Source organism: Cydia fagiglandana, chromosome 9 (genome assembly GCF_963556715.1).
Source record: "Cydia fagiglandana chromosome 9, ilCydFagi1.1, whole genome shotgun sequence".
In the NCBI taxonomy this organism is placed as follows: domain Eukaryota; kingdom Metazoa; phylum Arthropoda; class Insecta; order Lepidoptera; family Tortricidae; genus Cydia; species Cydia fagiglandana.
The window spans coordinates 485,053-512,036 of record NC_085940.1 but is presented as its reverse complement, the minus strand read 5'-3'; the positions used below and the strand labels follow the sequence as shown (position 1 = coordinate 512,036).

The 26,984-nt window shown below is 41.7% G+C and overlaps 3 protein-coding genes across 3 annotated transcripts in view; 1 reads left to right on the top strand and 2 right to left on the bottom strand.

Moving 5' to 3' along the window:
- Positions 1–23,998, top strand: part of LOC134667112 (regulatory-associated protein of mTOR) — a 37,688-nt gene extending 13,690 nt beyond the window's left edge. Inside the window, exons 14-29 of the mRNA XM_063524395.1 lie at positions 246–324; positions 1,780–1,895; positions 2,180–2,292; positions 2,844–2,976; positions 4,944–5,033; positions 5,582–5,758; positions 6,452–6,581; positions 8,722–8,868; positions 11,124–11,227; positions 12,417–12,485; positions 14,364–14,534; positions 15,095–15,290; positions 15,758–15,874; positions 16,826–16,960; positions 17,945–18,024; positions 18,626–23,998. Of these exons, the coding sequence (XP_063380465.1) occupies positions 246–324; positions 1,780–1,895; positions 2,180–2,292; positions 2,844–2,976; positions 4,944–5,033; positions 5,582–5,758; positions 6,452–6,581; positions 8,722–8,868; positions 11,124–11,227; positions 12,417–12,485; positions 14,364–14,534; positions 15,095–15,290; positions 15,758–15,874; positions 16,826–16,960; positions 17,945–18,017 (1,850 nt within the window). The 3' untranslated portion in view covers positions 18,018–18,024; positions 18,626–23,998. The remainder of the gene's footprint in view (positions 1–245; positions 325–1,779; positions 1,896–2,179; positions 2,293–2,843; positions 2,977–4,943; positions 5,034–5,581; positions 5,759–6,451; positions 6,582–8,721; positions 8,869–11,123; positions 11,228–12,416; positions 12,486–14,363; positions 14,535–15,094; positions 15,291–15,757; positions 15,875–16,825; positions 16,961–17,944; positions 18,025–18,625) is intronic.
- Positions 23,999–24,470: 472 nt separating this feature from the next.
- Positions 24,471–25,097, bottom strand: LOC134667111 (EKC/KEOPS complex subunit Tprkb-like). The gene has a single exon (XM_063524393.1). The coding sequence runs from the start codon at positions 25,020–25,022 to the stop codon at positions 24,483–24,485; it is 540 nt and encodes a 179-aa protein (XP_063380463.1). The 5' UTR covers positions 25,023–25,097; the 3' UTR covers positions 24,471–24,482.
- Positions 25,098–25,936: 839 nt separating this feature from the next.
- On the bottom strand, positions 25,937–26,968 carry LOC134667110 (phosphomannomutase). The gene has a single exon (XM_063524392.1). It carries the CDS (start codon positions 26,847–26,849, stop codon positions 26,100–26,102), a length of 750 nt encoding a protein of 249 aa, XP_063380462.1. The 5' UTR covers positions 26,850–26,968; the 3' UTR covers positions 25,937–26,099.
- Positions 26,969–26,984: the final 16 nt, after the last annotated feature.

Genomic DNA, 26,984 nt, shown 5'->3' with positions numbered 1-26,984 from the left:
CGCAGCTATACATAGCCACGACATCGAGCGACTTGCGACGGCGGGAGCGATAACCATAGGTTGGAACGAAAGGTCCGATCGCAGTGTCACGCTCCAACCTATGGTTATCGCTCCCGCCGTCGCAAGTCGCTCGATGTCGTGACCGAGCCGTAATAGGTAAGTTAACTATCGACTACGCTAGTAGATACAGTGTTAAAATCCACATCCATAATTATTTCGATAACTATGATGATTTTTCTTTACAGCCCTTCAATGGCTGGTTCTAATATTCGAGCAGCATTTCATCGCAGTTTATATCCAGGAAAGGATGAGGAAAAGTGACAGGTAAGTTTATCAAGTAGTTATTTATTTTACCCCAATATCGAGTGTATTATCTGGTATATGTAGTTGTTTAAATGCCTATGAAAAGGCTTTCCATTCTATTGTAGTGTTTATTTATTTTTGTCTAAGTTGCATTTTGCCTATTTTGGTAAGTTTTGTTTAATGGCAAGCTAAACGGTAGGATGTTACAACGATTGCCAAAAAATAAAGATTTATTGGACCGCGAGCCAGGAACAGATTTCCATGACCAATTGCCTCCAGGGTGATAACTCGTACAGTGGTTAACGGCTATGTATGATGAATCCTCATGGACGTCAGCTACCACTCCGTTGGTGGGTTAAGGAATGGCAGCCACTGAAACATGTAAAAAATAAAATAAATGTTGTTTGATACTTTGTCAGATAATAGTTTAGATCTGCTCTGATCTGATCTGTTTAGACCGGCTGACGGTTTTTTTTATTTATAATAATAAATAAAAAAAAAACCGTCAGCCGGTTCTATAACGGTGGAAAGACCGTCAGCTACTTGCATAAACATGTAAAAAAATTAGCGCTTTACCTTTTTATTTTTAGTAATAACTCAATCATGAAACTTTGCCTGTAGTATTTCATCAGGCGTTTCAATATACGCCTTACGGATTTGCGGACATAAATGGCAGGCGCGTATTTTTTACATGTTTATATAAATAGCTGACGGTCTCCACTGCTATACAACTGGCTAAGGTTTTTTTAAATGTATAATAATATATATATATATTCATGTGATCAGCTGACGGTCTTTCCACTGTCATCTGACGCAGTATCAAGCGGGAGACGATGACTGACGATATTTGCTCCTGGCTCGCGGTCTATACAGGGTGATTCATGAGACGTGAGCAGGACTAATCCTGCACACTCAGTAACTGATAATTGATCGATCACCGTTGTATTTAGGTGAAACAACCACACTTTTTCCTATTTTTCAACTTTTTGGTGAGTGTAAATTTAATTCTCTACAATTATGGTCACCCTCCAAGACCTAATTAATAAACATAAAACCTCTTTTACGAAGAAAATAAAATGTCAAACCTGAGTGAGATACGAGTTTTCAAAAGTAACCAGACCGTGATGACAGTGATGACATTCAATTTGACACAGAATATCGGTAGTTTAGTATTCTAATGTTAGGGTGACCATCCATGTCGTAAATAAATTAATAACTTTTTTTTCAACACGACTAGAAAATTAACGTTAACCTCACTAATACTGATAGGAAACAGTTGCTTATAATTTACGAAATGCGCAGTGTTAGTCCTGCTCACGTCTCCCGAATCATCCTGTATATACTATATATTGAAATGGCCCGTATCAAAAGTCCGTTCGCTAATTACGATACTATAATAAAGATAAAAAAACTCGAGTCACACGGCTTCCGAAGTAGAATAGTTGTGAACAAGTTTAACTTCATGTTTGCCGCTAGGGCTCCGCACTCCGGCGTCGGCGGCCCCGTGGACGCGGGGCAGGACGCGCTGGTGGCGGGCGGCCGCGGCCTGGCGCCCGCGCCGCGCCGCGCGCAGCAGGCGCTGCCCACCATCGGTGAGTGTCGCGGGCCCCGGGACCCGGGACCCGGCGCTACAGGGACGTAGGCTCCGGGGAGGCCCCGCCCGTGCCAGAGGCCCCGATGTTCGAGTTCCACCACTTCCCCCCGCGAACGCTCCGGCTGTGGAAGTTTTCAGAGAAACTAATTTGGATGTCCCATAGAAGTCACCGCTTTTTTTTTGCGATTTCAGCATTAGTCCTATAATAAAAGTTAAAGTCACCACGCAGATATGCCTGGTGGTTAATATTTCACCCTGTATTATTGTGTTTTTTGTATCCAGGGTTCGGATCGGTGTACATGAAGCTGTGGAACACCCTAATATCGATGTCGAAGGAGCCCCACCCGCAGGTCTCGCAGATGGCCACCGACATCATCAACTACATCTCCAACCAGGTACACCTGACCCACATTCACTAACTAACATACATACATACTAACAGCGACACTGCTAACCGTACATCGGTGAACCTTATTAAAAAACACATAAAGTCCACCAATGTTCAGTTAACAGTGTGGGCGAACGTACTAACAGGGGAAGTAAAATAAAAAGACCAAGAGGAAAGCCCCAGATGCAGAAGACATCAAGAAAGTGGCGGGCAGCAACCGGATCAAAACTGCCTTGAATACGGAAAAATGGAGGGGTTTGAAGGAGGCCTACACCAAGGCTTTCTACTTTGGTCGACGAAAGCTGAAAAGAAGAATAGAAATTATCATCATCATCATCTCAGCCATAAGACGTCCACTGCTGAACATAGGCCTCCCCCTTGGACCTCCATTCGTACCGGTTGGAAGCGACCCGCATCCAGCGTCTTCCGGCGGCCTTAACAAGGTCGTCCGTCCATCTTGTGGGTGGGCGTCCTACGCTGCGCTTGCTAGTCCGTGATCTCCACTCGAGCACTTTTCGACCCCATATATAGAAATGATAGGTGTTATTTTATTTTCAGCTGGATAACGTGTCCCGGGACATGGACCCGCGCGGGCTGGGCGCGCACGGCTCGGGCGGCTCCTCCAGCCTCCCCCCCTCCCCCAACCTGCGCCCCGCCGTCAGCCCGCGCGACCCCCGCCAGCCCGCGCACTGTGAGTGCCACCCGATATAGTATAAATAATGTGAACGCGTCCACTTTGCGCTTTGCGATGGCGATCGGAGAAAACTACATAATACCTGCAAATCTGCTGAAAATTCGTGTTTGTACAGTCCTTCTTCTTCTTCTTCTTCTTCTTCTTCTTAACAATAAAGTCGCGTCTAGATCATTTTGAACACCTGGCCCGCTTAGCGACTTCTGCTGCTGACCGTACGGGACAAACGGTCTACCGTTCGTGGAATGTTCCCGTTACGACGGGAAGGTATTTTATCGTGACGTCTAAGGGCCAGTTGCACCAACCACATTTGACAGACTGATCAACGTCAGCCGGCGCGCCCCGGCACTTTACTATGAAACTTTCCATACATAAAAAATTAGCGAACTCTTTAACGATACGAACAGTTTGATGCAACCGACCCTAAGGGTCGACCCTAAGACCCTAAGAGTTCGCTAATTTTTTATGTATGGAAAGTTTCATAGTAAAGCGCTGGGGCGCGCCGGCTGATGTTGATCGGTCTGTCAAATGTGGTTGGTGCAACTGGCCCTTATGAAAGTAGAGTTGCCGGTGGCGGGACTGCCAGGGTCTCCGGGGCCTAGGCCGCCCGGTCCCACCCGCGACTTCTGCTGTCTGCTGAGTAGTGGGGTGTAAAGTTGACCTCGACGCTAAGCGCGATGAGCTGAAAGCGCGCCAGCCTGCTTCCATTCACTACCACTATGTGGCCGGTGTTCTCACGTGCCCTCAATGTGCGCGGGGGTTCACCTCCAAGATCGGCCACGTCAGCCATATTCGGGCGCACGAGCGCCGAGCTAACTAGGAGTCGAAGTGGTCGCCATGGTCGAAATCGGCCGGAAGGATCATCATCATCATCAGCATCATAAACAAAGGTATGTATCTGCAAGGCTCGTGTGACGCTTTTTCTAGAGGCCAGCGAGGTCGACCCCTGTTGTTGTTGTTGTCCTTCCTTACACTGTTGTTGTCGTCCTACGGCACCCCAGAGGTGCAAAGGGCCTTCACAAGCTCGCGCCACGCCTTCCTATCTTCAGCGACCCTTCTGGCCTCGTTCCAGCTCAACCCGATCGCTCGTAGTTCATTTGTGACGGACGGAGTGTACAGGGCGCCCGAGGCCACGGCTTCCGTCCGGCGGTTTCCAACCGAAAGCGATGGTTACACTAGCTATCGCCTATCACCCTGAAGGAAAGCCGGAAATAAATGAGTGCCTAAATTCAAGGTCAGATATCCTTACATCGATTATTGTACTAATTGCTACATGTAAGCTTCTGTTTTTTTTTTAAATAATAAACCAAAGTTAAAAATAAAACGATTTGACTTGTCAATACACTTCACTCACATGGCATCCTTATTGTGACCACGAATGTACAGTCGCGAACAGATATATCAGACCTGCCGAGATGCTTCAACTTGGCCTCTCCGATATATCTGATGGCAACTGTGCTTAAGACGGTTCAAATACTCAAATGATGCGAAGTTTGTCGTGTGTGTATGCTAATCAAGTTATCAGCTGTAAATATGTAGATATTTGCGTGAGCACGTAGCAGGGATGTTGCGGATGCAGATTTTTTGTCAAGATGCGGATATTTAAAGGCTCACGCGGATGACAAGATTTGGTACTTAAAAAACGTCAAATATTAAATTTTAGTATTTTTTATTTAAAAATAACGAAAGGTTTAGTATTTGAGCAACAATATAGGTGCATTATATTTAATAAACTTGGCCGACTTTTCTGGGTCTAGACGTTTTCGTTTATAGGTAATGACGAAATTGCCTAGCACTTACGCCGCCACCGACGCTAAGACGTTCCTGTACTGATGTTCTGCGGATGCGGATGCGAATATTCGCAACATCCCTAATACGTAGCGTGGCAACGGTTTTCAAAAAGCAAACATAAAAAGTAGTCGCTGAACTAGTAGTGTGCGTGTGGTAACGTGTGTGTGTGTGTGTAGACAGCCGGCGCGGGCGCGGCGGGCTGCCGAGCACCATCTCGGAGGACTCCATGGCGAGCCGCGAGCGGGACTCCGTCTCATCTACTTCTAGTGAGTACTATGTTACTATTAGGCCACTCGCTAAATGCACACCTTTACATACGCACGTATGAAAACACAAACAGACATAGAAGACCTTAAAATTTGTACGGGAGTGCGGTCACTCGGTGCAAATAGTCGTATGAATAACTATTCATATACCAAAATATCGGACTTGTTGGGAATTTTTATTCTTTCCTAGTTTTCTGTTAGAAGCATAATTATTTTGAAAATGTTAAGTATATATTTCGAGCCAAAAACAATGCTTGTATTGAGTATACATTGAATTATTGTATTATGTGCTATTTCATCCTACCTTCGTCTTAATTTCATAAAAAAAATATATATTATACTTTTTCTGTTTCACAAAGCCCCTTATTTTCTAGAGACGAAACAGGTGGAAACTTAATAATAATCGTCATCATAATATTAGCCATTTATCGCCCACTGCTGAGCATAGGCCTCTCTTCTAGTACGCCACTTGTTCCGGTCCTGACTTTACTTTATAATATATTTGCCTAACTAAGTTTCGTAAAAACTAAACGCACGTTTTCCCACAGGTCAACAGTCAAAGAAACCAATAGTGTCGACGCAATTCGTGGAGTGGGCGCACACGCTGTTCGCTCGAGCGGACGCGGAGGCGGGCGCGGGCGCGGAGCCGGACGTGGAGTCGCGCGCGCACCACGCCAGGGTGTGGCGCTACCAGCGGAACAGGAGCCTGAGGAACGAAGCCAAAGGTAATAGTCCACTAGTATATATCTAGTTATCCATGCCGTAATCGGCAACGGCGACCCTAGTTAATTACGAGCGTGAGCTCTGATATGGCTGGCAAAGCCAAACTTACTTTTAAAAACTCTATCGCAGGTGGGGCAGTAACGTTGACCAGAACTATTATAAGTATAATTATAGGAGGGTTTCGGCCGGGATTTACGGATCTGACGTTTCGCATCAAGGTCAATGAGACGAGCGTCGTCAAAGTCAGCTATGATGGTGTGGGTATGTTTGGCGTATGAGTGATTGCAGACTACCGAAAGCCGTTTTCTACTCCCAGTTATCAGCTGGTAAACGGAAGCAAGGTGGGCAGCACCTACGTGCTTAAGCGCCACCTAACTGCCTGCGGTATACCACCTGACAAATGGGAGGAGCTTGCTTCTCAGCGGCCAGAATGGCGTTCTTGCGTTAAGATGAGCGTAAAGAGTTTACTAGTAACATATGGTATTATACCCTATAACCTACATAAAGGTGGCACACGCTGTTCGCTCGAGCGGACGTGTGAGCGGGAGCGGAACAGGACGCGGGGTCGCGAGCGCATCACAGCGAACGAAATTACATTTGTAAGTTTTTAACTCACTTCAACTCTGCGTCCAAAGACATAAAAATACGACATATCAAAAAAATGGCATGGAATTTTTATTATAATTTTTTTTCAGCGTTGGTGGGATCAAAAGTGCCGCGGTTAGAGACGCAGGCCTTCCACTCGCGATGTCAGTTGCCGCCGGGAGTCATACTCTTCCACCCCTACGAGCAGCACATTGCACTAGCTTTCAAGGACAATTTCGGGTAAGTGCCTAATTGCCTATCATCATGCAAGTGCTGAACATAGGTAGACCTTTATTCCCGTAGTAGTGAACACGAAAAAGGCATTAACCAGCGTTAATAACTAACTTAATACAATTACATGTCTTTCGAATGTATGACGGTTGCCCATGTGTAATAATTTGAATGAACATGTCATGTCACAGACAAAACATCTTCCAGACTGAGCATAGTCGCGCTAGCCCCTATGCCACACATACGGTAATTTTACTCCATGTTCGAGTCGAAAGTGTCTTTGAACGGACCAATTACGGCACGGGACTTCGCTTACCTCGTCCCGCGCACCCCTGCATTTTTGGCATCATCGGTTGCATGAAATAATTGCACGATTTTCAATCCGGAAATCGCGGGTTCAAACCCCGGCTCGTACCAATGAGTTTTTCGGAACTTATGTACGAAATATCATTTGATATTTGCCAGTCGCTTTTCGGTGAAGGAAAACGTCGTGAGGAAACCGGACTAATCACAATAAGGCCTAGTTTCCCCTCTGGAAGGTCAGATGCAAAGAATATAATACTCACTAGGAGAAGAACGGTAACTCCATACAAAAAAATGTCCCCAACCGTTTATACGTTTATACTACTGGCGCCCTCGATGTGTACCAATGGAACTAAAGTTAACAACCGGTTTAGCCTGGCGGGTATTGGTATTATAGGTATATAGTAATTATGTTGATAAACATATTTGTTATCTTCATATCACGAAATATATGAAAGATGCAAATATTACCCCTTGTTTGTGGTATTATCTATTGATTTAAATAAAAGGCATATTTATGTTTATAACATTGTATTATGTTTTACATATAGAAATATACACTGAAAATTAAACCCTGACAACTTAATAAAAATATACATTAATAAAGCGCATTCACAAAGTTTTCAGTATTATACAAATAACATTAGGCATGCCTACCTATTACACTTTACACACAAGATACACTACACTTTACACACGGCATTTTACACAGATTTCTAACTTGTATTCATACATTTCTTCACGGTTAATTAATACGCTTTCTAGATGCGTTATGACTCGGTTCCTTCTGAACCCACTAAAGCTGTATAAATTTCACTCTGGCTGCTTCAACAGCCATTGCTCCGCATTTAGCACATTTTCTATGTGCATTGCTGTAATCTATGTAGGTACAGACTTACAGTCTTAAGTGGTTGTACCGCTACGTTGTATTTATTATTTAAAGATTTAATAAATAAAATGTTCGTTATGAACTTTAACCACAGCAGTTGGACAGAGTCATTGACAAATATATTTTTTTATTATGGTGGGTAGTCGTACCTACCCTCCATATATTTTATGAACATTGATAAAGACAGTTGGAAGCAAATATTCATTATAAAACGTAATCGCGTGTAATTAAGTTTTAAGCATTTTAAGTCCCGTTTTATGATTAATTATGTATAAAATTCGTGATAATTTAAATCAGAGTTGGGAGCAATGTTGCTGTAGAAAAATGTTTTTATTTTTATTACTCGCAACTTTTTCTCGGAGGCCAACGCACACATAGAAGCTTCAGGCGCACACATGCGCAATTATTTGGGGACATAACTTTCTTAGGAAGTGAACAGGCCTTGGTCAGATGGCAGTCGCTTTCGTAAAAACTAGTGCTTACGTCAAGTCATGGGATTAGTTGTCAAGCGGACTCTCATGGGAATGAGCCGCGGCAAAATGCAGGGATAAAGCGAGGAAGAAGAAGGTCATGACATTTGTACGTTTGTTTACAGCATAGAGGTACAATAATATAGAGATGACACGGGGGAGGGACCACACGACCGAACGAGATGCACTTATGGAAATTTCTGTAGGACTAGCAGAGAAAGCGGTATTATTGCTTGTCCTTCTCACAGTCTCACTTTTTGTTTGTTCCCCACCAAAAATGTAGTATGGTTTATGGTGGGTAACAAATAACCCGACCGAATTACGTAGATTCTGTGAACGAATATACACGTTCACCGCGTAGATTGTTTTCGGTATGTTGTCAGGAATGTTAAAACGTGTTTTTAATATTGTCGCTTTGCGTATGTTTTGTCCCTCACGGAGGCACGCGTATAGCTCGTCTATGTAATACTAGGTGTATGGTTTCCAGGATCTGGGACTGGGGCACCGCGGCCAAGCTGTGCGTGGGCGCGTGGCGCAAGGCGTGGGGCCGCGTCACCGCGCTCGCCTACCTCAACGCGCACGAGAGGGCGCTGCTCGCCGTCGCCAGCCATCAGGGACACGTCGCCATCTATAGGTAACACATGGGGCCGCGTCACCGCGCTCGCCTACCTCAACGCGCACGAGAGGGCGCTGCTCGCCGTCGCCAGCCATCAGGGACACGTCGCCATCTATAGGTAACACATGGGGCCGCGTCACCGCGCTCGCCTACCTCAACGCGCACGAGAGGGCGCTGCTCGCCGTCGCCAGCCATCAGGGACACGTCGCCATCTATAGGTAACACATGGGGCCGCGTCACCGCGCTCGCCTACCTCAACGCGCACGAGAGGGCGCTGCTCGCCGTCGCCAGCCATCAGGGACACGTCGCCATCTATAGGTAACACATGGGGCCGCGTCACCGCGCTCGCCTACCTCAACGCGCACGAGAGGGCGCTGCTCGCCGTCGCCAGCCATCAGGGACACGTCGCCATCTATAGGTAACACATGGGGCCGCGTCACCGCGCTCGCCTACCTCAACGCGCACGAGAGGGCGCTGCTCGCCGTCGCCAGCCACCAGGGACACGTCGCCATCTATAGGTAACACATGGGGCCGCGTCACCGCGCTCGCCTACCTCAACGCGCACGAGAGGGCGCTGCTCGCCGTCGCCAGCCACCAGGGACACGTCGCCATCTATAGGTAACACATGGGGCCGCGTCACCGCGCTCGCCTACCTCAACGCGCACGAGAGGGCGCTGCTCGCCGTCGCCAGCCATCAGGGACACGTCGCCATCTATAGGTAACACATGGGGCCGCGTCACCGCGCTCGCCTACCTCAACGCGCACGAGAGGGCGCTGCTCGCCGTCGCCAGCCACCAGGGACACGTCGCCATCTATAGGTAACACATGGGGCCGCGTCACCGCGCTCGCCTACCTCAACGCGCACGAGAGGGCGCTGCTCGCCGTCGCCAGCCACCAGGGACACGTCGCCATCTATAGGTAACACATGGGGCCGCGTCACCGCGCTCGCCTACCTCAACGCGCACGAGAGGGCGCTGCTCGCCGTCGCCAGCCACCAGGGACACGTCGCCATCTATAGGTAACACATGGGGCCGCGTCACCGCGCTCGCCTACCTCAACGCGCACGAGAGGGCGCTGCTCGCCGTCGCCAGCCACCAGGGACACGTCGCCATCTATAGGTAACACATGGGGCCGCGTCACCGCGCTCGCCTACCTCAACGCGCACGAGAGGGCGCTGCTCGCCGTCGCCAGCCACCAGGGACACGTCGCCATCTATAGGTAACACATGGGGCCGCGTCACCGCGCTCGCCTACCTCAACGCGCACGAGAGGGCGCTGCTCGCCGTCGCCAGCCATCAGGGACACGTCGCCATCTATAGGTAACACATGGGGCCGCGTCACCGCGCTCTCCTACCTCAACGCGCACGAGAGGGCGCTGCTCGCCGTCGCCAGCCATCAGGGACATGTCGCCATCTATAGGTGAACTGAACATAACTGATTCTACATTTTATCACAGAATAAGTCATAGGACTACCGTACAGAAAGGACACATCCTACAAATCCGAAGTTTGACAGCGATTCAGGGTCGAATCATGATATCCCTTTCTAACTTATGGCACTATCTCTTTCGGCTCTTTAGGGTTGTCAAAATTCAAGTAATTATCTTATCTGTGGTCGTGCACGCAAAGGGACGTCAAGTTGTGCCAGTCCTAATAATTGCTCGGAACAATGCTGAGCCGAACGGAGCCGAGTTTGCCCGAAGTCAGGAGTGTCTCCATACTGATTGATTCAAAAATCACAGTGATGATGTTGCAGTTGCATTCTAAGTTTCTCTAGGTGTCAATGGAGCTCGGTACCAGAAAGTTATAGTTCGTTTTTATAGCATTAGATAAAAAGGTAAACTATCTTAACGTGTCTTTTTATTGACAAACACTTTTGAAAAATTTAGTCATGGCAAATATGTGACAATTATGAATCATATACGATTATTTACATTCTTTTGCTTTCACAAGTAATAGTTACTGATTTAAAAAAAGCGTTTTTGTTTTAAAAGACACGTCCAGATCGCTTAGTCTTTTTCTAATGCTAAAAAAAACGAACTAAATAATGATTAGTCAGTCGAGCATTTTTCTCCTCAGTCGGAGACGAGCCTTTCGTTTTGCATTTTATCGATGATAATATGTGTATATGTCACGTTCCACGGGTAAAGGTACCTTATGGCGGTCGGCACTTACGTCGCGTAGCGCCGCATTAGTATTGAAGTGTCTTTAATAATAGCCTAAGCGCCATACGGTACCTTTACCAGTGGAACGTCACATATATTTGTGTGTCCAGGCCAACGGGCAGCAGTATGGAGCCGGCGCTAGTGTCGGCGTGGCGCGCGCTGGACGTGCGGCCCGCCGCCGACTACCGCCCGCCCCCCGCGCAGCCTCTATACAGTACGTACTCTATTACAGGGCAGTAAGGTTCATATTCCTCTGGACGACACCTAATTGGGAGTCGGTTCATCCGCGCGGACTGAAATTATGACAAAGATAAGGAAAGTAAAGAGAACTGGAAGCGTAACTGACTGGTGTAGCCTACGCCCGTCATCATAGGTTTTGGACAACATAAGTCTATACTGCATGGATTATCTGTCTCGTCATTCACGGAATAAATGTAAAGTCTATCATCTACTTCATTGTCTCCACCGTGAGATGTCCACGCTTCTCTAAAAAACTAGGCATTCCTCATAATCATACATCGAGGTTTTCGGTGCGGGAATGTTTTAAACTAGCCGAATAACAGGTAAAAAAACTGTAAAAAAACTATACTAATTTAACATTTCTAAGCACATTTGGACCTTACTATCTACGTTTAATTCATAGTTTGGTAATTATTTTACAATAAACAAAGTTATAAATACACGACATCATTCCCGCACCGAAAACCCCGATGTATGCTCATAATCGTAAACTAACATTTTTACGTCCATCATATCATGCTATCGTGCGTTTGTGAGTGGGGCTGACCGCAGTCTCTGTCCACAGAGGAGCGTTCCTTTGTGGACAGAAATACCGCGCATGAAATGTTTCCAATTGTAATATTTCTTGCAGTCTCTGTATGCTTACCCTATCACTACACATCAAAACTTACTGAGACAAACGCAATTGGGTCAATATCAAAGCGTTTTTGTCTCCCTACTTTCTATTTCGTTTTTGACGAAGTGATTCGGCATTTTGATGATATTTTTGGGTGTTCCTGGTTATTACTAAACTGCAAAATGTAATTCAAGACCAAAAAAATAAGACAATGTTGCCACTGCAATAATTTGTTTGTAAAATAGTAAATTCCTTTTGATAAATAATCACGCTAAGATAATTTACGTAAGTATTAGTAATTTTATTCCTACGATTTAAAAAAGTACATACTTTTAGTTACTTATTTTTACATAAATACAAGACGCGCTAGTAAAAAGTGGCAACATTCTTACTTTTTTTGGTCTTGAATTAAGTTTTGCATTATAGGTAAACAATCAGAAGTATCATCATAATGCAAAGAGAGTATATATCTATTATCTATATATATGTGACATGTGCATTATGATTGGTATTGTGTGCGTGAGGCGTGACGGGTGCGTGTGCGCAGGTCTGGCGCAGCTGGTGTCGGAACAGTTCCTGTCCGCGGAGGAGCGCGCCGCGCCGCCGCCGCGGGACCGTGAGTTCATCCACATACCCATTACTAACCCTTCGCATCTGCCGGACTATACTTCGTTTTTTGACCATTAGAAAGAACTTGAAAGAAGGTAAGCGATCTTGACATGTCTTTAATTGAAAAACGCTTTTTAAAAATCAGTAACTGTTACTATGAAAGCAGAAGAATATAAATAAAAATAAAATAAAATAAAAAAGCCTTTTATTTCTCGCTAATAAATATAACATACAAACACATACAATTTAAATAATAACACATTTCCATATGTCCCTATTCTATCATGCTATTTTTGATTAATTCCTTATTATTATTTATTATTTGCTCATTTACTGTAACACATTTAATTAAATTGAATATATTCATGTCAGAAGAATATAACTGATCGTATTATATTCATAATTGTTACATATTTGCCGTAACTTATTTTCAAACATGTGTTTTTCAATTAAAAGACACATAAAGATTGTTTACCTTATTTCTAATGCTAAAAAAAACGAACTATAGTCAAGGTGACAATTCCTATCGCTTCGACAACGAAACGCTTTGTGTCTCTCTATCACTCTTTCAAATTAGTGCGACAGTGACAGTTGCGTTTCGATCGCTACGGAGCGTTCGCGATTGGCATGTTGTCTACGGGGCCTGCTTCGCACGCGCGCGCTTAGGAGCTACTATCACTCGCGTCTACTTCAACCTAAAATTAATGGTTTTCATGTGGATATTTCTCTCTTATTTTTATTAAAAGAACTAAGATAAGATATATATATATATATATATATATATATATACATACATACATATATATGTATATATATTATAGTATATGCGTATAGTATATTTGTATAGGTAATTAATATGTTATACGTAATTTATTGTTCGTTTTTGCTGTTGTAATTATAGCACCGCTCACAATCTCTCTGCTTAGCCTTAAGGTTGACTGGTAGAGAATGCCTTATGGCATTAAGTCCGCCTTTTGTACTATAAGATTTTTCTTTTGTGCAATAAAGATTAAATAAATAAATAAGAAGTAATGGAATATTCATTTAGGTTAATCAAGTCCAGTTGATTATCTTTAATGTTTACAACATCATTATTAATCGTTAATATTGATACATCGTTAACAGATTAATTAATACAATGGAAATTTACTGTAAATTTAATTTAATGCAAAATTACCGTCAATTTGAGGTGACAAACTTCGACACTTAGCTACTTTCATATTTTTAAATATCTACTTATAATTTATGTTTAGGTTATGAGTCTTGTGACTTCTACACAAACCACTGCCTTTTGTCTTATCTTATCAACTCATTTATTTGGGTACTTGAGGGGATGCCGATAAAACATATTCGTTACAATATTTAGATTTTAGTTTTATAATTAGGTGTAAAAGTACCACCTACAACCTACACAAAGCACCTACAAAAGTAAAAATTAAATACCGTAACTACATTTAGTCTCAAGGTAAATTCTAATCTCGATTTTCTACTTGATAACCACTGCATAATTACCTCACCAACGGTATCGAATTATGTTGTGTATGTGTGCGTTGAGTAAGATTACTTCAGATGTTAGTGTAAGCACTCTGAAGGAGTTTTTAGCAAACTTTATATCTAGGTATTCTAGGTCCATATTGTAGTGTGCACCATATATGACACGCACACTCTCACACGTACCCTATATGTATATACCCTAGCAAAAGTATCATATATCAGAATAAACCTATACTCCTGAGATAGTGTTTGTCTTTACGTCCCACCTCGCATGGCGATCCGGGCAGGGTCGCCATGACACATAAAGTTTAATATTGTAGTGCGTGTCGTATATGGTGCACACTACAGTATTCAACTGTTTGTGTTAAACATGAATGTGTATGTTTCACAGACACCCTCGGTTCGTCCGGGGTGGCGGGAGTGCCCGCCTACAGCCCCCCTCCGCCCCCCGTATTGTTGCGCTGGTGCGCGCGGCGCCGCTCGCTCGCGCTGGCCGGCCTGTCCAGCACCATACGGCTGTGGGACGCTAGCACCGAGTTACTAGAAGCGGACATAAATACAGGTAATCGTTAACAGTCTGATATATGGTAAGTAGCACCACAATCGTGTGAATTTTAATTGCACTTTGATTATTAGTTACGATGGCGAAAATAATTATTGGTGTGCAGTTTGCTAATTGTGGTTGGTGCAACTGTGCATTTCTCTTAACATTATTATATCTGTATGTGTTCCTAGGGACTTCACTTTCCTCGTAACTCTTACAAGCTTTTTAGTAAAAAAAATGTTTTGACGTTTCAGAAAGAGTTTCCGATCTGTTAGATAATTTTACGGACTCTACTCAAGATTTTAGATATTTGCCGGCTGAGGGTCGGTCGCACCAAACCGACCGTTCTCTGTCGGTCATCGTTAAAGTGTTCGCAAAATTTTATCGTATGGGTATTTTCATATCGAGCGATGTCGATCGGTCTGTCGAGCGTGGGCGGGGCGACCCGCCCTAAGTGGATGCAACTAATTAAATCCATCGATCAAATCTCGCAACGTAATGCACACCGTTAGATCAACCGAGTACATCAGTTACATTATCCTGCTAGGAAGTTTTCTAAGAGTAAATGAATGTCGCAGGCAGCGAGAGCGCGGCGACGTCCCTGTGGCGCGGCGCTAGCGACGCGTGGTCGCTGGTGGCGGGCTTCGCCGACGGCTCCGTGCGCGCCTGGGACTCCCGCGCCGCCGCCGCCGCCGCGCTCACCCTGCAGCATCATCGAGCCCCCGTGCTCTGCGCCGTGCCCCGGACCAACACTCACAAGCTGATCGCCGGCTGGTCAGTATAGATACTAACATTTGTAGGCGAAACGTGAAAAAACGGCTGCCATTTCGAACTTGCCCATTATTGGACCGCATTTGCGACTGGTAAATGTGGAACACTCTGTGGCACCCCCGCGTCCGAAATATGCGCTGTGTTTGGAATAACACAACATTTAAGTGAGCACGATTGCCAACTGATTAGAAAAAATAATGTGTACATTTCCTTATATAGGTGGTCGTTTTGAAGGTTTTCTTCACCTAAATCGATTGTAAAATCCCTATTAATTCGAATCACAAAATAATGACTATGATAAGTAAAATTTTGAATACGTTTACGTGTCTGTATCGCCCACACTGTTAACTGACATTCCGTAAACCTTATTACAAAAGGCATAAGATCCATCGATGGACAGTTAAATATTTGTACTTGTGATTGAATATATGTAAATTGTAACTGCATAATACCTAATGTCTGTGGGTCAGTATGAACGGCGAGATCCGCATCTACGACACGCGGAAGATGGAAGCTATAGAGACCGTCCGCGCGCCCGGCCCGCTCGCCGCCGTCGACGTGCACCCCTTGCTGGACCTCATCGCGTGGTAATACTTATGGACTACTTTTCACACATACTCGTAATAATTATTTACGATACAAGAGCTGAAAAGAGAAATTTGAAACTAGTGGCGATAAATTAAAACACAGCCGAAGGGTTAGTTTTAAATCGACACGAGTTGCGAATTACGTATTCGCACGTGTATCGTACAACGTTTTACAGTACATATGGCCCTTTAACTTTTGACATACGCACGAAAAGTGCTATTTTATGCGATAGTGTGGGAAAATAGGACGATATGTACTGTAAATAACTATTTTCTACTTTCGACTTTAATGGTTCAATTAAGATTTCGGTACCAAACTGTAATTACATACTTTTCACTATGGACTCGCAATTCAAATATGTATAATGACTTCTTACGAAACGCTTCAGTCAACTAAAATGAATTCGACCAATCACGTGCCGCCAAAGGATAGAACAAACATCATCAACGCGCTACTATTTAATGAATACGAAGTACGTTGATGTCTTCAAACTCGTACCTAAATTAGGCCACTCAGCAAGCTGGTCTAAACACGGTACTAGACTGAAAAGTTCGCTATTATATCAAGATTGTATAAAATACTATTGTAACGCCTGAAATCCCCTCGAATAAACAACTGTATGTATTTTTGACTCATTTTGCTGATCCCGATATCGAGTCAGTAAGAAGCGAGGGTTAAACCCCCTGGGGTTGATAGCATAAGCCTATCCCTTCGATAGCCTGCTATGATGATAAGTTTCCTCGTAGCCAATGAACATAGACAATAATTTTCACATATAGTCGCACTAAACAAAGTCTGCAGCGGATTTGATAGCCCACGCAGTGTAAGTGTTATGTATACGTCATAATTCCATAGAAGTTTGACGTTTAAAATGACACTTGCACTGCGTGGGCTATCAAAATCGCTGCAGATTTTTTACGGTCTGACTATACCTACTCATATTGTTCCAGCGGTTCTGTGAACCAGTCGATCAGCTTATACGACTTGAGCGGCAACGCGCTCAACACCATCAAATCGCACGAGGGCTTCATGGGCATGGGCACTCGCATCGGCCCGGTGTGCTGCCTCGCCTTCCACCCGTTAAGGTTAGTTATATGCGCGCAACCTCCACGCCACGCTACTAACCCCCCTGATTTGCGCGACAAGTAAAGGTGTCAGCAGTTAGTACTAACAGCGAAACTTTATCTAACCATAAACCATACAGTAAGATTTACGAATTGTTACTTAATTATTGTTACTATAGTTCGTTTTTTTAGCATTAGAAAGAAGTTGCAAGAAGGTAAGCGATCTTGACATGTCTTTTAATTGAAAAACGCTTTTTAAAAATCAATAACTATTACTTATGAAAGCAGAAGAATATAAATGATCGTATTATATTCATAATTGTTACATATTTGCCGTAACTTATTTTTAAAATGTGTTTTTCAATTACAAGACACATCAAGATTGTTTACCTTATTTAGAAATAAGTACATATAGTTCGTTTGTATATATAGTTCGTTTTTTTTAGCATTAGAATGCTAAAAAAAACGAACTATATATACAAGTAGGTTACTTGAGCCGTGTACAGAACGCGAGTAAATAATACTGTGTTTGCAAGATACCACCGCGCCCGTGATGTAACTATCTACATGCGCCGTGTGCAAGCGCTTATAAGGGAGAAATAGTTATTTACGATACAAGTACGGAAAAGAGGAAATTCGAAACGAGTGGCGATTAATTAAAACACGACCGAAGGCAGTATTTTAAATCGACACTAGTTGCGAATTCGTTATTCGCAAGTGTATCATACAATGTTTTACAGTATTGCCCTTTAAACTTTTGACATACGCAAGAAAAGTGCTGTTTCCCGCACTAAGAGTAGGATCATATGTACCTAATTTAAATAATCTTATTAGGGCCACTTGCACCATCCCACTAACCCGGGGTTGACTGGTTAAACCTGGGGTTGCCATGGTTACCAGTACAATTTGACACTAGGTTAACGGTTTAACCGCTTAACCGCGGGTTAGTGGGATGGTGCAAGTGGGCCTTAGAGTGTATATGTAACATGAGTGTATGTTATATAGATGCGCGCTGGGCGTGGGCTCGAAGGACTCCATAGTGTCCGTGTACGTGGGAGCGACGCAGGAGCGCCGGTGACACACAGGTAACAACATATTACATTATATTGTGTTTATTACATATTATAGTTCTTTTTTTTAGCATTAGAAATATGGTAAACAATCTTGATGTGTCTTTTAATTGAAAAACGCATTTTAAAAATAAGTTACGGCAAATATGTAACAATTATGAATCTAATACGATCATTTATATTCTTCTGCTTTCATAAGTAATAGTTACTTACTGATTTTTAAAAAGCGTTTTTCAATTAATAGACGTGTCACCTCCTCTCAAGTTCCTTCTAATGCTTACTTACACCAGTTGCACCTCCTATTAGGAGGTGCAACCTCCTATGCAATATTAATATATACCCTATTGGATTAGAGTATACCCTAGCTATAGCCAGAGAGAGTATTTTAATAAATATCTGGATTTGTGTTATTTTAATAGCCCTACTACATACGAATGCAGGAATAATGAATATCCTTGTCAAGTCTAACAAGCCCTTGATAATCGACATAATTGTTTGTCCTTATCCGACATTTTGACATTTGTATTTGTTAGAAAAGGACACAATTTAACAAAGGTATGCTAAGTTACGTTTGCTAAGTTTTCTAGGTTATAGTTTAACAATGTGTGTATTCCAGGAAGGCGCGCCACATGGGACGCTATTCAACGCTAGGATAACCACTAGTCGACTCGTGACATGGCCCTCGCGGCCGAACTGATGTTGACTGCGGATATATACATGTAATATATACATTACATTATACACCTACATGTAATGTAGGTACGCGTTCAAATATGTCTTAGACAGACGTCCGACCCGCGACGATAAACTACAAGTTTTCGCGGGTGAGTGTTTTATTTTAGAAAAAAGACGTTGTTAGTCAGCGATCATTGATTAAATATTTGCATCTCTTTTATTCATACAGTAGAGTATGTGCGGAAAGAGAAGGAGCCATAGAATGTATTGGGTCCCTTTTACCACGACTCTTCTCTTTCCGCTGATACTCTTTAGTATGGACGATAAACAGGAAGAATTTCGTACATCGACCCGCCTGTTCCTATCTCTATTGCTCGCGCGTAATTATATTGCTGTCCCGCCTATATGCCGGCGGTCAATGCCACTGTGCGAGCGGGAAAGCAATATAATTACTCGCGTGCGATAGAGATAGGAACAGGCGGTTCAGTGTTCGATATTCTTCGTGCTTAACGTCAATATTTTATATACATTTTTTGCTCGAGAATACAGTCGATCGCGTGTAGCTGTGTCGCCGTCGGTCGGACACCTGTGGGCTTACCGCGAACCACGTGCGACGTATTGCCCTCCCTGTCACACTTACGTACTAATTTACAAGTGCGACAGAGAGGCAACTCGTCGGACGTGGTTCGCGATAGGCCCTCTGACTTAACTGGGGCGACGTTCCACAACTTCAGATATTACACAACACAAGCCTTCTTGAGCCTTACTGTGGGGCTTGGTCAGTTTGTGTTAAGAATTTCCTGTTTTTTTTTATTTACTAAAAAAGGCTGTTGTATCAGGAAATCAGTTCTCAGTCCTTCATATAGCAAGGGCTGTTCTTCAGTTAGTTTTTGCTACTTCTGAATTCAATGAGGACTCGTGATTGTGATGTTTTACAAGCTTTTATATAACTTGCAATGTACGAGTATGTAACTAGAGTCTGGCTACTGAAATTTTACCTAAATTTTTGGCGGGAAACTCAAAAAATCTTGGGCTGGTCACACTTTGTGTAGTAGGAATTATAGTTTTGATACTAGACAATATTTTTAATATTCTGTGCACAAGTAAGGTACCTAAGGAAATAAGTTAAATAAACGTTTACGTGCACTCAAAGTCAGCTCACATAATTTCTACCACTATTTAAAGTACAGTCAACGACAAACACATATGTTTACGTTCCAATATTTAGATTTTATAGATATTTTTCAGAACGTTTAGTTTATCCGTTTCTTTATACACTTGTCCTATTTATGAGATTCAGGCATTAATAAATTCACGTACTTAATCAAAGTAATAGGCAAATGTTAGAAATAGTACTTAAAGTATCGAAATATTTATAGAGCACCAACCTCCTAATTTGTTTACATTTGGTTAGGAGTTGTAAACATTGCAGTTTTTCGTTATATAACGCTACACGTCGACTTCGCACATTGTCGTAATTATTTACGAGCTTGAATAATAGTTTGCGAACCTCACTCAGTATAGAAATTATTAATATTATTTAAAATAAACCCCTTATAAACCGCAAACAATTTGAATGAATGACATAAATTGACAACTGTCTTTTGGCTTTTTTTTAAATCATAGACAATTGGTGATACAACAACGAAATATCTGTCAACAAATTTTGGCTAGCCAGACCTTATATTTAATACTGGTCAAATTTTGCAAGTTATTTTTGCCCCACTTCCCGGTGTCCGATGGAGCTGAAAATTTGCTTAAGTCGTTGCTGTAAGTCGGGTGACAATGCAATATTATGGTACCATCGAGCTGATCTGATGATGGAGGCAGGAGGTGGCCATAGGAACTCTGTGATAAAACAATGCAACTTAATTTTGTTTGGGTTTGTTAGAATTGTCTCGATGAGTACTAGTTCCCTGTTGAAAGTAAAGTACAGTCAGCGATCAAAGCTTGCGCCAAAAATGAAAACGAAATCTTGACAATTATGAAGTTATATTATTATTTTAAATGTCGACTTATTCTGTATGTGTTTAAATGAAAAATCAAACGTATAAAAACCATCCTTTAATGACAAATATAAGTGATAAGGTACAAATTATTGACCGCAAGTAAGTTGACGAATATTTTATCCACGCGATAAACGACAAAATGTTACGAGCAAAGTTGTGGAAATAGCCCTAGTTATTACGAATATCTGGTGCTACGTCATACATGATAACCGCACTGCGCTAACAGGAGTCAGAATACGTAGCTTATGGACACGGGACAAATAACGTAGGGTAAACTATAATCTTTGTATAGTTGGCACTATACATTCTGTTTTTTTTTTTACCTTTATATTGGTATATATGCAGTAAAGTTCAAAATAAAGAAATTGATTAAATATATGAATTTAATACTGTCAGAAATAAATGTATAATTATTGGTGCAATAAAGAATATTTACTTACTTAATTAAATATAAAGGCATCAATAGAGAAGCGATAAATAAGATTCATAAACTTTAAATCAAAATAATGCTACATATTCTGATCGCTGACAATGTAGGTATGCTTAATGTGCACTCGTGCAGTCACATGCAGTGTCTTGCACCACGAAGCGCGCTAAAATAATTATATATACCTGTAAATAACACAATCTTATTTCTAGAGCCATAAGATGTATTTTTGCGCTTTGTGATGCATTTTATTGTAATGCTAATGACTGAACGCTTTAGATAGTCAAGCTAGCATTTACCGATACCGCCGTGCTGGTGTATTCCCATTTGTCCCCGCCGGGTACAAGTGGAAATAGTTGTTTTCATATAAATCATTCCCATTTATCCCGGCGTCATGTATGGGGCGGGGACAAATGGGAATACACCGATGCATTGTCCCTCACACATGGATTTACTAGTCTGTATCTTTAGGTATCTAAATAAAAGTAAACAAATTCTACCCTCAAATGGTAAGCCAGTTGAAAATAGATGAAAACATTACGTGATCAAATAATGTAGGTTAAAGTCAGGTCGTTCAGTGAGAGATCCAAGCGGTTTTGTATTTGGTTGGTTAACCAATAAATGTTATAACTACCCGAAAATGTTCAAATTGTTTGTTTAGTTTTATAGAATTAGAATCAAACGTGAACATCTGTAACTGTACCCTTTTCACGCAAATAAATGATTTATGATTTATTTAAATACCTAAAGATACATACTATAGAAAGAGACTCCGTTTTTTTATGCGCTAGTGCTAAAAAGGGGAAATCTTACTTTAATTTAATAGTGGTTAATGTAACCAGATAGTTATTTTTTTTATATCGCCTCTAAATTAGTTGTCAAAATATTAATTTGACAGTTTGAGCACGCAAACGCATTGTAAAAGAATAGACTCATTTTTTTACTGCCCCACTACACTATCTGCAAACCAAACCGATGACCGGGGTCGTAAAACTTCTCATTCACGCTTACGATGTCATGGTAAGAGCGAAAGAGATAGTGATGTGACCTCGGTCCTCAGTTTGGTTCGCGGATAGTATAGCAGTAGGTAAGTAGGCTACTTCTGCTGACATCAAGTCTATAAGTAAAATATTTAAGCAATTCAGTCCTGTTCTGTAAAAACAATACACTCAACCGACGAGTTAGGCCCTCACGGGCGCCACAGTGTTCACTGCTCAAGGGTGCTACTTCCGCCACACGTATTTTGATCGACTCACTGACATACCACAGCAAGTGTCGATCCGCAGGAAAAGGGTCTTTAAGGCGATGAACGCTTGACATTGAGATGCAAGTAGCAATATGCGCCCTGAGGCCTCTTTTAGAGTGGATGATACAATATTAACAATAAAATACAGTAAGCTAAACTAATAGATGTGTGAAATCCTATAAAATGGTGTATTCCCATCTGTTCCCACCGGGAACAGATAACAATAAGTGCATTCATATTTAAAGATAATGTACAATTTATTTCATTGAAAAATATCCAAAAATTAAAACAAGTCATAATACGCTTAAATAGTAATAGTAACTATGAATAATTCCCATCTGTCCCCGCCTCATGTACGGCAGCGGTCACGTGGGGCGGGGACAAATGGGAATAAACTAACAAAATGAATATGACAATCTAAGAAGGCTTTAATGTCAGCGCTATCTTGTAAATCTGACAACACAAATGTTTGATTCAGCAAAAGTACACCTATTAGTTTAGTTGTCTATTATAATTGAGGTCAACTGGGGCGAGTACGCCGATACTAACAACTGGGCCTGTAATAGTTGCAACTGTAAATAAATGGTAAGAGGCCGTAGAGCCAACCATTCTCTAGAAACTAAGAATTTAGTACATTTACCTGCCATTTCCTATCTATATCGCACACGCTTAGTTATATTGGTTTCCCGCTCGCTCAGATACAAATAGGAACAGGCGGGTCAATGTACGGAATTCTCCGTGCTTAGCGTCCTTACTTTAGTCATGATGGAAAGCCCCTTATTTGCGTTTGTACCTAGAGTAGGCGCACTTGCCCCAACTGACTTAAAACTAATGTAAGTTTTGTATAAAACCAAGCAAGTTCTGTTTCAAATGAATTTTGTGATTAGTGATTTACAAAAAGTTCCTAACACTTAATAATTACTAGATGCCATTTTTATTCTAAGTTTATGTTCAGTATGTAAGCAGCTAATATGTGTTCTTATTTATAATTTAGTTGTATGAGATGGATGTGGGGAAGCATAATATACAATAGTGGAAAAGATTATGTGCATGTGTATTTTCAAAGAATTCATTTTTTATATTTTATAAGTTTGTACAGGTGGCTGCTAGGTTTAAGTGATAAAATGAGCATTTAATGATATTGATAAATAAAATTTATAATTAGCTACATTCAGTCTCAGACAAATGGACTATAATAGAATTAGAATCAATTTACTAATTAGTAAATATCGAAATATAACATACCAACAGATTTTAACATCAATAAATGTTGGCAGAAGATTATCTTATCTAGGTGGTGCCGAGACAGTGCTATACACTTTCTATGAATGAATTGTAATTAAAAAAAAACTTATTCATCTATTATACTTCAGTTGTTTGTGATTTAGTTGATTGAACAAAATGTAGAACATTTTAACATGCTGAATAAATGAAATTTGTGGCCATACAGCAGATTATGTTGATTTACTAGACGTAGGAGCCGGCACTCGCGGGAACAAAGCGCTGACGGTCAAATGAATATGTATGCATTTGTAAAGTTGATTTAATTAGTGGCTTTTACAAATTGTGTAATTTAATTGTACATTATACAATTTAAAATTGTTGTTGTTGAAATAAAACATGGTACATAAATTGTGTTGTTTTAAAATTCCCTCTTTCCTGTACATATTATATATCTGAATTTACCTACAATATGTGACATTGTTTTCATAAAAGATTCTAAAGTTTAACATTTTAACCGCCAGCAATTTTTGATCAAGCGTGCTTGTGTCACCACCAACAGTAATTGTACCATGCAGAGTAAGGTTGGCATAGTTACGGGAGTTATAAATGTGCTGTAAAAACCAAATCAGATCTTTGTCTTATTTATCAGACTGTGGCGAAATGAGCTGGATATGTAATGTCTTATACATGAGACTCTGGTGGTTAAAGGGTTAAGGATGGTATTCCATCTGTCCAATATATTGGTCCAATGTGTATTTTGTCTCACATTTTGCTTAATAAGAGAGTGAGACGCAACGACATTCGACAAAGAAATTGGACAGGTGGAATACCACCCTAAGATATGGTTTATAAAAAATGCTTTGCACTAAAAACACATATATTTGGGATAGTTTTAATGTGACACAAAGTTTTTTGTAACCATCCTACTCACAACAATGTCCAACAAATCGTTATTACTCTTACAATCCACCTTATTTAGCTTATACACACTTTTCAAGTCTTTCAAATTGGTAAACTGTGGGAGCTCGGACATTGGACATATTTCTCCTTTTATCAAAGGTACTATATCATTGCTGTCATCTTTATCTACAGACGTGATGAAACAGACGAGCATATTCGGGTCTTTCTCAACTCCAAACTTGCTTAAACTCTGCGAGATGTTCTTGGTTAACGACAAATTGTATAGAATCTCAGCATAGACTGTCCTAGTGACCATGGAGCCAAGTTTCGCGGACACGGCGGCGCGGTTCGCGGCGGCGACCACTTGAAAAGGGTCCAGTATCAAGCTGGGCTTGATTACAGCGCAGTTCCACGCTCCTTTGATAATATTGTTCCGGATTTCCTCCACATTCTCAACGTTCTTGAAAAGATACATTTTAAGAGTACAACTTGTCTCTGGATCAAGGTCACAAGTATAAGAATCGGAAGGCATTTTCTTGATATATCTTTGCTAGTTTAAATATTTATTATATCTTTGATCAAAACAGAAAGAAATAAATAGTTCGAATGAGCAACAACATGAGGAATTGACAATTATAAGTCAAAGTGACAGTGACAGGACTAAGGAAGTGACAGCTTCGATACGTTCAGAAATGCGTAAACTAATGTTTGATGGCAAAAAACGTCCGTAAAGTTGTGTGAAGCCCGTCACAGACGAAGTGATAATATCGACAGATCACCGTAACAGGTATAGTTTGTCAAAGGGCTGTCTCACTTCAATCAGAGACAGAGAGAATCATACTATCTTTGTCTTACACTAGTACTAGCACCCAAAAAAAAAGGATGGGTATAGGTTTCCTGGTTCTTACTGATTGCAAATTGGTTTGACCAATTACCGACCGACACAAAGTGTGTCAAGCCATTTAGGTCAGTAGAAAAGGACGGCAAATTTAAAAAATGTAGGCGCGAAGGATAATTATAGATGGTCAAGCAAATCTTGTCAGTAAGAAAAGGCGCGAAATTCAAATTTTCTAATAGACGATATCCCTTCGCGCCTACATTTTTCAAATTTGTCTCCTTTTTCTACTGACCGAAAGGGATAGTGCCATATATTAGAAAGGGACAGCATGATTCGACCCTGAACCTTAGAAGTTTCCTTTCTGTACAGTAGTAGTATTCTTTATTCTGTGGTGCTACTGAATAAAAAAGTGGTACTTTGATCCCTACTAGGAGGTATGAAAAAGCCAAAAAAATTTTTTTTTAATAAGTGATGGGAAAATAATATGTATTTCCATGTCAAAATGCACCTTATGCAATTTGCCTTATATGCTTTGAAGGTTGCAGGATAATACTACTCTTTGGTTGCAGGTTTATTATATTATTTGATTTCAATAAAATAAAATAAAACTTTATGAAAAAGTATATTTTAAATTAATAAAAATATTGTAGATTATTTGTTTCACAAAAGGGAAAACCTTAATTAAATTGCACCTTTACTGTATAAATAATATGCTTGAATTCTACATCATATTTAATGTAATGTCACCCCATGTTTACATTATAATCCCAATCAAATGCTAAGGCACGCAGCAAGTTGCTCTCTGGTATCCTCGGGAGAAGTAACTTTGTGCCCAATAGTCCTCCCATCGCAATAGATCTCATGGTCATTGCCGCCCGGGTCAGTCTTGTCTCCGAAGAAGTGGATCTCATCAAAGCCTGCATCCACCACATGGTTGAGGCAGTAGGTCTTGTCCCAGCCATTAGGATACACGTCTATGCTTATCTGCCCTCCCATGGCAAATGTTAAATTGTAATCATCAAATTCTCTCTGCAATGTATGCACAAATTGCTCTCTGACCTTATGCTCTGCATCATATGCAGAAAACTCATCCCGCTCCTGCTGGCTGCAGGACCGCCCCACTGGACAGAAATTAATCAAACCCGTCCGGAACTCAACAAAGTTACCTCTTTTAACTGGCAATTCTATCTTAGACATGTATCCTAATGCGAAATTGATCAGTTTCTGCAACTTTTGCTCACCAACATGGTTCACAATGCTTTGTTTACTTTGCAGCTCGCCATTTTTAAAGTACATTAGTCCATTTTCGCAAAACACATAGTCGAACTGAGACATATTACGCTCTCCATTCATCTGCTCCAGGATTTTTGAGTAATCTGAGCCACTCACCAACCCCACGCGCGCGTGCGGCTTCACTTTGTCCAGGAGGAATGACAACAGGTCTTCCGAGATACTTTGCCGAGGTTTTGTGAGCGTTCCGTCCACGTCGAACAAGCATAGTACGTTTTTTCGTCCCGACATTGCGTAGTTAGCTTAGATTTGAGCATGAAAATAGTAGTGGTGGTGTTTTTCTTTCAAATTTTGGAGGCAAAACAAACCGGTCAATAAGTAGGTCAGGTCGCCGACTGCGGGCGAGCGGCGCGGCGCGGTCCGGGT